Source organism: Talpa europaea, assembly GCF_964194135.1.
Source record: "Talpa europaea genome assembly, chromosome: 11".
NCBI lineage: Eukaryota > Metazoa > Chordata > Mammalia > Eulipotyphla > Talpidae > Talpa > Talpa europaea.
In genome coordinates, this window is record NC_140078.1 from 73,836,492 (window position 1) to 73,850,963 (window position 14,472).

Here is a 14,472-nt window from a genome sequence, read left to right on the forward strand (position 1 = left end):
CCCTCTAGGGAATGGCTGCTCACCTCAGACCCAGGACTGGGGGCAGGGGGAGAGTGAGGGGGAATCACCACAAGCCTCTGTGGCCTCCCATCCTGGCCAGCCCTCGGCCTAACTAAGTATGCTTGAGTGGGAGGTTCCGGGAGCCTGCTTGTTCGGAAGGTTCTCACAATGGTGGCATCTGCACTGCTTTCCTGTTTCAGATGTACATAGCTCTCATTTCCTTGCACGCCCTCATCATGGTGGGATTCCACTTCCTGCATTGCTTTGAAGAAGACTGGACAAGTGAGTATGAGCCAGGACTTCCCTCCTTGCTCTGGGGGTGGGATGTGCTCTGTGTTTCCATCGTGGTGCCAGGGGTCCACCTCATTTGATTTTCTGAAAGCATATGGACTGACTGGGGAAGAAACAGCAGGAAGCTGTAACTTTCTTCCTGAAAAAAACAACCCCTTGAAGTCAGTCCCACAGGTACAGTAGTGAGCTGGGCAGCCCCTCTGGATGGATGGTGCCCCCAGCAAGGAGATGTTTCCCAAGCAGGGAGCTCTTCAGGGAGAGAGAATTTCAGTGCAGAAGCCTCTTAGTCAAAGGTTATCATATTCCAGTCTTATGGAAGTCCATTTTTAACTTCCTGGCTAGGTGTGGAGGTTTTTGTGATTTATTTTTTGTGGTTGTTTTTTTAACTGCTTAATCAGCAAGTTATATTAAGATTATAGACAAATTCTCCTGCTTTAGGAATATCCCATTAATGTACAAATGCTGGGGCCTTCCTGGTGGCACAAGGGGTAAAGTCTCAGCTCTATAAAGCTATCACCAGCCACTGCAGCATGAGTTCAGTCCCCGGCCAGGGAGCTACCCACAAGGCACAGCAGACCTCTCCTGTCTTGCCTGCTGCTCCCCTCAGCAGTGTATTTCAGTAGATCTGCCTGTTCTGCTCCCCACTCTGTCTCTGGTAAATCCTCTCACCCCTACCCCTCTGGCCTACACCCCAGCTCTTATATGCATAAATAAAATAAATCGTTGGGGGAAAACTGTACAAATGCTGAAGAAGGAACTCCAAAAGATTGCATAAATCCTGTGAGAAAAAACTAGAGGGCGAAAAAACTTAATTTTTAAGAACTGTGAAAAACAAATTTAAATAGATGCTGAAGGAATTGAGGGGCCACCTTCTGGATCTCACACTTTCATTTCACCATCTTTTAGAAATGTTGCCCTTCCTGTGTCTACTGACTTCTTAGGCATTTTCTTGCCATTATTTTTCCCAAGAATTTGTGTGGCCGTGTAAAGGACAATCTCTTTAGTTCCCAACCAATACGAAGAGGTCTTCCCTGCCTGTGTTCAAAGTCTGCAACTTCCCCTTCTACTCTTCTGCCCTGTCCATTCCTCTGCATGGCTTGGCTCCAACCAGGGCAAGAGAAGCCCGTGTGTAGTAGCCAGCTCATCCACAGGAGCACCCACCCTAACGGCCTTTCTAGCTCACTACCTCTCAAAAGGCCCCACCTCCAAATAACACAGCATTAGGTGTTTGGGCTTCAACAGAGGGACAGAGGATGAGGGTGTTTCACACTTTAACCCGTAGCACCACCACATCAGTCCATTTTTCCAACACCAGAGCTCTGGCACAGGCCTGCAAGAGGAAGGCCCAGCTAGTAGACAGAAGGGAGAAGGGCAGAGGGTGGGGTGAAGGGGTTTCTACAGACTATTCCATTCTGTGTAGCTGAGTGGGTCACAGCAAGTTCCTGATCACTTGGTGAATAATCTGTAAGTACATACATTCTGCCAGGCCCCAGGGACCCAGTTCAACTACAGATGTGGCCTTGGCAACTTGCTAGAGTAGTCCAACAAGGGCATTTTATCACAGATACTACTTGCTCTCTGGCGTCATGTTAACAGACTGGGCAGTGATGGCGGTCATACAGACCATCTCTGAGGCATATCTCTCTTTGGAGCAGAACAGGCAGGGCCATTTTATTAGTGTCCACTAAGAGTAAAGCACATGGCCCATGGGATTTTTTGAGCAGTTCCTTGTTTCAATCTCATAATAAGCCTGCAAGGTAAGAGACATTCTCCCTCCACTTTGCATATGACAAAAGCTGGGGCTTACAGAGGTTGCATTCCCAACCTCACACAGTGAAGGAGGCCTTGGTGTCTGGAGCAGAGTTTTCCAGCCCTGTGTAGATGATTCCAGTACCCAGAATCCTCCCTGTGTCCTCTCTGTTGCCTTTGGTTAAGATTCCTGATGGAAGAGACTCGAGGCCCCCAGCTCCTCTGCTACTGAGGAGCAAGGAATGATGCATGTTAAAGAGGGAAGCCCGGCAGACACCTGGCCTGTGGAAGAGGTCTTCCCTGAGGGAGCGCGGGTACAGCTAGGTGTGGGACAGGATGGTTCTCCCTGAGGCCTGGAGGCCAGAGGTGTGTGGCACCCAGGAGAAAGTCCTGCAGGGCAGGAGGCAGAGTGGGAGCCATGGGGGAACTGGGTGGAGGGCAGTGGGCACTGGGCGGCAGCCCTGAGCCCCATGAGTTCCTTCTCTTTCAGAGTGCAGCTCCTTCTCGCCACCCACCACCGTGATCCTGCTCATCCTGCTGTGCTTCGAAGGGCTGCTCTTCCTCATTTTCACATCAGTAATGTTTGGGACCCAGGTGCATTCCATCTGCACAGACGAGACGGTAAGTGGCGCCTGCACGGCCTATGCACTTGCACCCGGGGAAAGACGCTTCACAGGTCAGATCCGCAAGCTCATCGGCCAGGCCCTGGCTTTACAGGACACTTTCCTCCTTTTGCAGTGACCCTGGGTGTGTGTGTACACATACATACACACACACACACACCCCACCACCACCACCCCCTCAACCCCTACCCTCTTGGGGCCAGCACAGCAGGTCATAGCAACAGCTTTGGTGAAAGGTTCTTTGGCCACGAGTCCTTCCATCCCTTCACGGTGCTGTCTTGTACACTGAACTCTGACAGTCATGCTGCTTGACACTGGGACACCTTTCCTGTCCGGGAGCCATAAGTCTGGAAACCAGACAAGGGTGCCCTGATCCAGGCTGCACAGACAGGGTTAGTTTCCCAGAGGTGACTTCGTGACTCAGTCCTGAGGGTAGGTTTGAGAACCCGGAGCAGTGGGCAGCAAGCTCTCACCTGGTCTGTAGGTGATCTGTACCTGGCCCTGCTCTGGAACTCATCCACTGCCTTCTCCCCATCCCCCACACCCACTCGCCCCTTCGCTCAGCAGCTCCCCGGAGCTCCAAAGCCACTGCTGAGCCAACTGGAATCCGTTGCCCTGGTGCCACTGCTGTCACCTCCCAGCCTTCCTAACGTGTCCAAAAGCCTAAAGAGGGTCAGTCTGTGGCGTCATACAGAGCATTTCTTCTTTGACTCTGAGGCCTAGATAAGGAGCCCTAGGAGGAAGGGAAGCACTTAGCTCCAGTGTGTGGAGCAGAGTCGTGAGGTCATGAGCCACCCTGGCTTTCAAGGTCCCCAGCGGCAGCTCTCAACAGACAGCCCTCCACAGTGCCCGAGTCTGCGGGGTGTTTGGCCCGTTGGTAGGCAGTACTAGCTGGAGCACATAGGAAGACAGCAATCTTCATGCCCCAAAGAGAACGATGGTGCCCTCAATGGATCTGTGGCCATTTCCAATGTTTTAAAAGCCTCTCAACAGCTTTTTTTCTTATATAACAAATACCATCATTGCAAAAGAGTTTCTGTAAAATCAGTAGCCAATGGCATAGAACCAGCTGCGTGGCCCGCAGTAAATGTGACCAGTTTCTCTGTGTGAGACCTGCAGGGAACCCAGAGGTGACTGTTGGGCCCGCTCACTGTTGGAATGTCACCAGGCCACACGGGCCCTGGGTTGGGGGAGCCAGAAGGAAAACTCTGAAGGCCCTGGTCCTCCGTGTTCTTCCCTCTCGAGGCCGTTCCTAAAGGGATTTGCACTGGAACGGAACGGAAAGGAAAGGAAAGGAGGAAAGGGCCCGCAGCTCGTCGGAAAAAAAAGGTGTCTTCCCTTGACCCCCTAACCTTCCCGGGCGCCAATCAAGGGCTCAGCCTGGGTTGTCCCCTCAGGCCCTGCCCTTGCTCCTTCACCTCATGAGACCATGGCAGACAGACCCCTGACCTGGCTCCTGCCAGGCCCCTTCTCCTGTTTTTCGGGCAGGTGCACATTCTCAGGCCCTGCCTGCTGATCTTCTCCAGCTGAAGAAAGGGCAAGAGAGGAATCCGCTTTCTCCCCGCCCTGCCATTTTTTCGTGAGATTTAGCAGGGGAGTGGCACAGGCTCCGAAACAATTGCTGAGGTGGCTGCTGTCGTGCTTCTCCTGGAAAGAGCATGAGCGTGACCTTGGCCATGACGGAGGCTGACTGGTCATCCGTGCGGCTCGTTTAACCTAAACTAATTCTTCCTCCTTCCTCTTCTCTGGTGATGTCTCTCTCACCTGGTCTCTCACCCCTGTTCCACCTTCGCCGGTGTGCCTCGCCTGCCCTGCTAAGTGGGTGCTTCCAGGCCTCCCTAGCTGGTGAGACTAACCTCGCCAGAGCGATTATTTGATTTGTTCCTTTTTTTTTTTGTCTGCAAAGTGGTCATAGTAGCTTCAGACTTCCTCTGAACCTGTCACTAATCACGGGCCATCGTTGGCCGTCGTGATCGAAAGCTCCCCGCCAGCACCGAGGCTTCTGGCTCTGAAGCCTTCACAGCACGTCCACACAGCCCAGCGCAGCCAGAGCGCCTCTGCGGCCCTGCCGTGCGCCCCCACTTAACAAAACACAGCGCACGGCATAACTAGGAGGGACGGCTTACGTGCGCACTGATTCTGCTCATTTTTCCCTCCCTTCCTGGAAGGACTTGTGAATATCTGCCTGGCCCCACCCTTCCAAAAAAGGCATGACTTTTCCTTGAGAAACACTTTTTATATGAGAAAGAAAAGGAAAATGTATAATGTAGCGACTAGTTTCGTGGTTTCAAAAGGAAGCATTTATTCCATTCACATGGACATCCCTCCCCAAAAACCACAGCAATAAAGTGCTTGACTGAAAATATGATTGTTCTTATTTTCAGGGAATAGAACAATTGAAAAAGGAAGAGAGAAGATGGGCTAAAAAAACAAAATGGATGAACATGAAAGCCGTTTTTGGCCACCCCTTCTCTCTAGGCTGGGCCAGCCCCTTTGCCACGCCAGACCAAGGGAAGGCAGACCCCTACCAGTATGTGGTCTGAAGGACCCCTGACCAGCATTGCCACTCAGACACAAACCACATCACAGCACCGTCCGATCCGTTCTCATGAATGTCTAAACTGAACACAGCAGAGCAACTACTCTAAAACTTTTTATGTCTCAAGTAAAATGGCTGAGCATTGCAGAGAAAAAAAAATGGGCCCATGTTTTATTTTTAAGAGATCATCCTTTTCTATTTTTTGGTGACCGAAGCTGCTCTTCTTTTTCCTTTTTAAAATCACTTCTCTGGCCTCTGGTTTCCTCTCTGCTTTCTGTCTGGCATGACTAACGTGGAGGGTGCTGTCTCCAGGCCGTGCCCACTTGTACTAACTGAGTGAGGCGTGACGCTGTGGACCCATCCAGATGCCTGGTGGGGACGCATAGGAGGCTGTAACCTCCCCCTGCCCAGGAGGCAGTGACCGGTGCCCCGCTGGGACTTTACACCCTCATGGAAGATGGACACTTCCCCCTTGAGCCCTGAGGGGGCAGGGCCGGGGCCCTCAGGAGGGCCCTTGAAACAGCAGTGTCAGCCTCCAGATGAACACGGTTTGCCTCCTAATTCATGAAGCCGGTTGCCTGCCTTGTACTTTATGGGCTTGGGGTGTACAGGACTTTTTAGGGGGTTGGGGAGAGAGCTAAAGGGGGTCTTATTTGTATTGTGAATTACCAATTAGGTTCCCTCTGATTATTTGGAAAATGTGAAGCAAAGAAGTTTTTCCAGTTCAAAATGCCTTACACAATCAAGAAGAAAAAATTACACAATTTCAGGCGAGCTGCATTTCCCTGTTTGTTCTACTCTTACCACCCTACCTCTCTCTCCCCACACAAAATGTTAAACTGTGTCCACGCCCAATAAAACAGCCACAGTCCCCAACATGCAGCTCCTGCCATCGTTCCTTCATTTTGTATATCTTTGAAGTGGGTTCACTTTCGGATGTTTTAGACCCATACATGTGCACGTAGCTGTGTCTTATTTGTATTTTAACCTGGGAGACGGTTGTCCTGACGTGGGGCGACCATGATGCGAGGGGGACATTCCAGCCCCCAAATTTTTAAAGTCAGTAGATGGCCGTCGAGTTCTCTGCCATCAGCAGACAGATGCACCCAAGCCTACGACCCCGAGGCCGAGTTGCCTTTCCATCTGGAGGCACTTCTTGTCTTCGAGTTTGAAAGAGGAAGGCTTGAGGCCTATGGGGGCTGAGCAGATAGGGAGACCTACTGAAATCTGAACACTGACCGTCTGTGAAATCTTACACGTGGGTTTGATTTTTCTTATGCGATCGCCACAAACCTTTTTTAGCTTTTGCTTGGGATGGGGCGGGGGATAAGGTTTATTAAATTCAGTCCTGGATAGGGAGTCAATCTAGCCGCGTGATTTTTCAGACAAGTGGAACCTGCTGCCTCTTTTCAATTCTGTCAGTGCTTCCACATGGAGACAAAATGCAATAAAACTTTTCCAAACTCTGTTCTGATTAAGCTCTGCTCTCTCACCACGTTACCCTGCAGGGAGAGCGGATTCACCAGCCAACATGGGATTGTTCTGTTGGGTGTTTGATTCATTCCTTTTAAAGGACATGTATTTATACGCCCTCTCTTGAGTGAGCATTTATTCTGTCACTTATTTTTTTTTAAAGATTTACTTATTTAAACATACAAGAAATGGGTACAGGCCAGAGGTGCGGGGGAGTAAGAGGATTCACCAGAGACAGAGTGGGGAACAGAACAGGCAGACTGACTGAAATACACTGCTGAGGGGAGCAGCGGGTGAGTCAGGAGAGGTCTGCTGCGCCATGTGGGTCAGCTTCCTGGCTGGGGATCGAACTCATGCTATAGTAGCTGCGGATCGCTTCACAGTGCTGCGTCTTAACCTCTTGTGCCACCAGGGAGGCCCTCTATTTTGACACTTTTAAAGGACATTTAGGGTTCTGCTCTTGAACAAGGCTTGTCCCACCAGCCCACTCTCCTTTGGCTTTCTGCAGCCTCAGTCCCCTCCCTCGTGCTGATGGGCCCTCAGTTACCACAGAACAAGCCAAGTCTGTGCAGTTTGCTCCCTGGGGTCAGGCATGGGGAAGAGGCCCGTTTTCCTCTGTCCACCCAGCAGAAGACATCAAGCCAAAGGAAATCACTGCAAATCTCCACAAACAGCTCTGGTGAGCTGCCGTGAGGGGCTCTCCATCAGCCTCCGCCTTTAACCAAAGAGCTCCGCCACCTTTTCTAAGTTAGCTTTGACTTCTATTAAGCTTGTTTAAGTTAGAGTGAAGGCTGAGGTATAAAGTTTGTTTTAACGCTTTTTTAAACCTATGGCATGTGTTTCCCACATTTTCCCACTTGTTGCAGTCCACCTATTGTAAGAAAGTGACTAATGGCTCTGTCTCCTGCGAGCAGAGGGAGAATGTCCAAAATCTTTCCGATGCCTTCAAAATACCTTCTCTTCAAGGGCATTTTTTCAAGGGACCCAAGTTGATTCTTTCCCCCATGGAAGTTCTAAAGGGTGTACTAAATAGTGTTAAAGAAGTATTGAGTTTTTGTGGCGTCCTGAAAATAGAAACTGGTTGTTGAAACCTGAGCGCACTACCTCTCTCCTCCCCAGAGGGGACGGCTCTTTCCCACATTCTGCATGATTCTGCCTCTGGGTTTCTATGATCCCTGTGGCTGAAAGAATGAAAGTTGCCCAGCCCTCGGGCCACAGTGAAAGAGACTTGGAAGACAGGATCGACCAAGGTGCCCTGCGTTTTCCCTGTTGCATTTTCATTAAGATGGACAGCAATTTGCCGAGAGCACCGTGACTACGGGCCGTGGCTATCCTCTGGCGACAGCGACTGCCTCAGCCCGCGTCCACGTGGGAACATCTGTCCCCGAGCTCGCCTCCATGTTCCCAGACACCTAGTGGAAAGGACATCTTGACACAACGGCGCTTTACTTGGGCACAGGCCTTCTGCACACATGGGGAACGAGCCGGAAGCACCACAGTCTCGGCACGCGGGCTCTGGAGGTGGCAGTGAGCAGGGAAGAGGCGGCGACCCGGCAAGGCGTGGACTAAGTCACTCCTGCCTGCCTGTCAGCTGCGGGTTTATGTTCAGAGCCACCACGCCAGGCCTGCGGAAGGCGAGGCCCAAACAAATCTCTGCATATTCGCATGGCCTCTTCGCACACGCAAGGTGACCTGGGGGAGAGGAACACTTGCTACCATCTCCTTTGTGTCACAGAATTGTATCTCTAATACTTTTTTCCTTGGAAGAACCCAAAATGAGACACCTCGAATAACCAGCTTTAGCTCATCCTGGCTAGGCTCTTAGAAAGTTAACCCCACCTTCCCCGTGCAGAAAGCTTGCAGATGAGGTAAATTAGCAAACATTTATGGAACACCTTCCTGAGGTTGGCATCACGCAAAAACCCCAGTCCTCGGGAGGCTGTGTCGGGCTCTGCTGGCCAGGCTAGTGGGTTTTGTCTCATGCCGTGGCTTGTGGAGCATCCACCTGGGGGGGTGAGCTATCCAGGGGGTGAAGGGGCTTAATCTAGAAGGGGGACCCCAGTATCAGATGTGAGGAGAGGGAGGTTTAGCTAGACTAGGAACTTGCTGGTGATGACTTGGTGTGATCCAGCCCCTCAGCAATGTCATCACCAGGGATCGTTGGAAATGCACTTTCTCGTTGACTCTTGAACTGCAGCATCCCAAGATCAAGAGGGGGGTGGGGGGCAAGGCCAAGAACAAAGAGAGAAGAAGCACAGTGGACCATGGGGGTCGACTAGGGGTGATTTGGTGATGGGTTCACTGCGGTGGCAATACCTTCTGGGGGATCTTAGTATTGCCTCAATTAAAAATAAATTTAAAAAAAGAAATGTACTTTCTGGAGCCTTACCCCAGACCACTCAAACTCTTGGGTGGGTGGGGCGCAGCAGTCTGCATTTTAGCAGGTGATTCTGAGGCGCCTGAGTTAGAATCTACTGGGGCCTGTGGGGGTGACCCTACAGGTGGTCCCTGATGCCTGCTGGGGTCCTGTGTGCTGCCAGGCCCAGCGTGGTACTAGATGGGTGTACAGACTGTTCACCTCTCCTCCCCTTAACTGCAGTGTAGTGGCAAGCCTGTAGGCTGGCAAGGCAGGGAGGCCCAAGGGCCAGGAGGCTGGCAGCAACCAAGCCCCCCAGCAAATCTTTTCACTCCTCCCTAGGCCCTCTCTGGCCTACTCTTGTAGTCTTGCCTCTCCCATAGTCACACCACCCATCCTCCCACAGCCATCCTCTGTCTGAGTGACGTCATCCCCATATACCTGACTCTAGGCTCGGGTGTGCACTTTCGCTGGCCCACACCCGTACTCCTGGTGTCCACAATCAGGCACGCGCACCCCAAGCCCACGCTCCCAAGCGCCTCCCGCATCAATACGATCAGGGCGGCAGGTGACAGCCACAGAGACTAGCGGCGTAAAAAGCTTGACCAGAGCACTTACCCTACATGTGGCCTCACAGCAAATGAATGGAGAGGAGCCGATTATTAGTCTGTCCCGCGGTCCTTCTGCACGTCTCATCTTTCCAACTGTTTTCTCGGCCATGGGCCCTTCGGGTGAAAAACCACCCCGGGAGGGAAGGGGAGGAGTGGAGCCAGGGGAGAGTGGTGGCCCGGGAGGAATCGGCTCAGCGCGGGCACATGCGTGTGTCCCAGCCTTTGGTTTCCATCTGTGGGCCTCATCCCCACCTGCCTTTTTCTTGTACCCTCTGGTAGTGAAGCAAGCACGGGGCAGGTTCTCTGTGGATCCAGACAGCCGGGTAGAGCAGAGTCCAGAGCCCTCAGTGGCTTTTTCAGGCTTTTAATGATCTTTCTCCACCATTTGTAGTGAGGTAACCAGGTGCAGGGCAGGCAGGAGGGCTGGAGGGCTGGCAGGCCTCCCAGCGCCCGCCATATCTTTACTCTCTCTAGTGTCCTCTCCTCTGCATACCATCCTCTGTGACGCTGCCCTAATAGCTCCGCCTCCAGGCTCAGGTGTGCCCACTCACACGTGCCCACACCACACTCCAGGTGTCCACAATCAGGCCTGCGTGCCCCGTGACCATGCTCCCAAGCGCCTCGTGCATTCAAGGCTGCAAGTGATAGCCACAAAGGCTGGTGGTGTAAAAGCCTGAGCATCTCATTTACCCTGCACCTGTAGTACATATTTGACCTGAGAATAGCCTCCTAGAAGACCAAGCATTGACAGTAAAACAGAAGCTGAAGGCTTCATGGTCCCACTCTCTCCCACAAGAAAAACTCATCAATGTCTTGAGCGTGTGATCACCTGTCACAGCCGAGTAGCCTCCAGAGCCCCTCCATCCTCGCACACAGGAGCTAATGAAAATGATTCAAGGATTTATGAAAAGCAAGCCAGAGTAGCATTTGCAAAATCGGGGGGAAGCACATGCTCTGACAGGGAAAAAAAATACCCCCTGAACCTTTATAGCTGGGGTGATGTCTTCCTGTGTGAACTCGAGCAGTCAGTAGGCCTCAGTCTTCGCATCTGTGAAGTCAGGATGGCCATCTAAATCACAAGGGCGAGGTGAGGGTTAAATGAGATAATGTAAATGTCAGTTTGGCGCCCAGACACTGTGGTGGGGTGGATGTTAACTCTTAAAGCTGTACCTTGTAAACCGTGAGTCACAGCTGTTTGCGATTAGTGAATCAGTTTATTAGTTTGCAAAGCATTATTTGAAAGACATAAAAAAATAAATTACACGTTGTAAGGTACATATTGGTTCATGAAACTGTGAGTACATGCACGCAGGATTTACTACTGTGGGCGGCAAATGTGAAACCACTGAGCAGAGAGCCCAGGTCATCTGGCCACCTCTGAGACAGCCCATTAGCTTCTCTGACTTGATACATGGACGACATAGGGAGCAGAGGCAACCTGTGTATGGACCACAGACTTGGGTCTCTGCCTCCCCCTGCTTTAGATTCAGGACATTCACAGTGGGGCACTGGTGGTGTGTCTATAGATCGCAGCTCACGTGTCACCCAGCAAAGGAGGCCCAAAAGGCCCAATTCACACCCATTCTGTGAGAGGAGCTGGTTTAGGCCGGGCCGCCTCACCAGGAATCAGCCATTCTTGTTTACTTGGGCCAGATGAGGGGGCTACCGCCACGTCTGCTAACCTCCAGTTTAAGGTCGTTGCCTCGGGACAGCTCAAATCCCACCAAACTCAAAATTGAGTCCTACCAGGAGGAAGAAGCCCCACTGCCTGAGCTGGAGAGTCCAGACTCTCAGTCCTTTTTGATGCAGCAGATTCGTTTGCAGAATTTTCTTTCCTGAGTCAAAGCTGACACTCTTTATCCACCTCACTGCCGAGGAGCTGCATGTGGTGGACAGGTCAGGCTCCGTCGGGAAGGTTTTGACGAGTTAAGAGGAAGTTGATTGTAGCCCGTGAACTCTGGCATGGGAACGTGCCACCAGGATGAAAAATAGTACCATGTGCTCTTTGTTTTTTCTTCTGTGGCTTTTCGCTACCCTCAAGACCAGCACAGCAGACCAGGGCCTTGTCCTGAAAGCACATTGGGCAGAGAAAAGACACCAGCTCTAGTCCTGGTGCTGATGTGTGGCCAGGACAAGCTTTGCCCATGACCGTGACCTCTCTGAACCTCTACTTCTCCACCTGCTCAGGGTCAGTGCTGACACCCTCCTCTGCTCAGGCTGGTCGTGAGACTTCACACTCAGTGTGGATACAGCCATTTGTCACCTCTGGGTGTCCCCTCTGTGCCCCTGAAACTGGGTTAATTACCCTGGAAGGAATGCAGGATCCCCAAAGTCAGCCACCTACTAAGTGGAGAGGCCTGCTGAGGGGTTGATCCGAGCACCCTGTGCTCAGGACCCACAGGGGCTCCCTCAAGACTTGTGTCGTCAAGGTCCACTTTCTAAAACAGCATTTTTCTGATTATAAAATTAACTTTTTTTATTATGAAATAAATTCAGACTTGCAAAAAGCTGATTAAAATAGAGCAAAGAGCACCAACTTCCCCTCAGACTTTTCACTGTAAACATTTTTATATAGCCATTATGCAAACATAGAAACCTGGAAATTGATCAATCCAATGCTGTCAGCTAATCTGCGTGTTTTATTCAGATTTCTCCTCATCCCAGGAATATCCTTTTCTGTTCCAGGATCCACGTTGCATCATGCGCCATGTCTCATTAGTCCCTTCCAATCCACAACAGTCTTTGTCTTTCATGAACTTGACCCTTTTTTTAAATTGAGATAAAACTCGCATCTGGGTCCGATACATTTCCATCAGACTCTGAGCCTTTCGGAGGCTGCAGGCCAGGCATTCTGTGCCCTGTCCTTCTGCGCTGTGCCTCCTGGCAGGGCCTCCTGACCTGATGTGTGCCCTCCTGGTTGCGAGATGTTGATAAGCTATATCCTTATTGGTTTTTTGTTGTCGTTGTTTTTAAAGATTTATTTATTTATTTATACAAGCACTGGGTACAGTGCAGAGAGGTCTGTGCGCTATGTGGGACCCTCCTCCGTGGCCGGGGAGCAGCCGGGGATCGAACCAGCGCTGCAGAGGCTGCGGGCGGCTTCGCAACCCAGCGCTCAACCGCTGCGCCACCGGGGAGGCCCCTTATTGGTTTTGTTAACTTTGATTTGGTTCATGTATCTATAAAGTTTCCCTACTGTAGAGTTACTGTTTTACTCTTTGTAAGAGATGCTTTGAGTTCAGAGTCTTTAACAGCAATTTTTTCCAAAAGCACTGAAGCTTAGTCTCTTAGGTGGTGTGGGCAGAACGAGTGTGAGCACAGAACTGGCCCAGGGTATGGTCAGATCACGTGTGTGTGCACCTCCAATTGTCATTCTGCATAACAGGCAGGATTACACCAATTACGTAAGGAACTTATGTGAAAAACAAGAGAAAACCTAAATCTAGGTGCACAGAGATGCTCTGAGGTGACAGAGACATGGGAATGAGCAGTACCCATAAACCCACAGCAAATCCCCTTGGTTTCCAGAAGAGATGAAGAAGTCAGAGGTCCTGGTGCAGGGTAAAAGCCTCTGAGGAGGGTGTGAAGGGCCTGAGCTAGCCTGGCTGTCTGTAACTCTTTTGGGCTTTTCCCCCTACCCAACACCCTTATTCTGTGGCCCGTTGGCTGACCTGCAGCCAACACCCAGAGGCAGGTGAGTGGGCCGGTTGGGAGAGGCCATGGGGCGTGTCAGCTGCATGACCAGACCAGCCCTCGCCTCTCCACGGTGAACCCGTGTGCCCTCTGGCTGCCAGCTGCATGCACACATGTCTGCCCCCTTATCTCATGTGTTGGTGTGTCCTGTGATCCTCCTGCACCTGCCCCCCTTCCTGCTAAGTATGCTGCACCTGCTGTGGGGGAGTGGCCCAGAATACTTAGGGAGGCGCCTGCTTTCAGTGATCGCAGGGTGGGTGGCCCAGCTCATGCCTGGGAAGGTGACTCCTGGGCCCTTGGCCACTCGGCAGCTGGCCCCTGCACAGCAGGAGGCCTTATTTAGCAAGGCTGGGCAGACCGTTGGGAGGGGAGAAGGGACTCCTGGGGTGGGGGCGTGGGACACAGGCCAGTTCCCTGTGAAGGCTCTGCTTGCTGCACTGCTCTAGGGCGCTTCCCACCATCGGCCCCAAAGGCCCCGCTGTGACCTGGCCCACAGCAGGCTGCAGCCTGGCAGCCCATCTTAGGGCTCCGCTGTGCCAGGGCCGGAGGTGCTTGAGGATGCCTGTCCCGTTCCACGCTGACTCTATCCCGTTGTCCCTCCAGGCCATTGAGCGCCTGAAACGAAAGCAGCAGCCCAGGGAGCACACGGGCAGCTGGAAGACGATCAAAGACACCTTTGGTGGGGATTTCTCGCTGAGCTGGTTCAGCCCCTTCTCCACACCATGTCAGCCAGAGCCCATCAGTGACAGGGACTCCTGGGTGCGGCAGGCGACGTCGCTGTCGGACACCGAGCACACGGAGAGCACGGAGGAGCAGTCGGAGGACAGGAAGGACCAGGACTGTGTGGAGGTGACAGATGAGTGATGCTGCCGCGGGGAGAGGGCCAGACGCTGAAACCCCCCTGTCCTCCTGTACGCTGCGTGGTGGCGACGGGGCTCCCGGGCAGGCCGTGTCCCCTGCTCCCCTCAGGCCACTCACCATCGTCGCCCATCGACACCCTCCGTGACACTTGGCCCTGTGGAGGGCCTCCGTGCTGGGGTGGGGGTGGGGGTGGACGTGGGATGTCAGAGAAGGATGAAAATCTTCCCCTCGGTTCGTCTGAGAAGAATCTGCCCAGAGAGGGCTCGTCAGCCTGCA

At 52.3% G+C, this 14,472-nt stretch overlaps 1 protein-coding gene across 5 annotated transcripts in view; it reads left to right on the forward strand.

The window, feature by feature from the left end:
* The window catches only part of ZDHHC3 (zDHHC palmitoyltransferase 3), a gene marked incomplete at both ends in the record, with an annotated part of 31,502 nt that extends 17,303 nt beyond the window's left edge, over positions 1-14,199 (forward strand). For 4 of the 5 annotated variants that reach the window (XM_084248284.1, XM_084248281.1, XM_084248282.1 and 1 more), the window contains 3 exons: positions 201-282; positions 2,531-2,661; positions 5,048-5,361. In XM_084248284.1, the coding sequence (XP_084104410.1) occupies positions 201-282; positions 2,531-2,661; positions 5,048-5,206 (372 nt within the window). Of the gene's footprint in view, positions 1-200; positions 283-2,530; positions 2,662-5,047; positions 5,362-13,938 lie in introns of those variants that run through there. The other variant, XM_084248280.1, reaches the window with a different exon arrangement.
* Between the last annotated feature and the right edge of the window lie 273 nt (positions 14,200-14,472).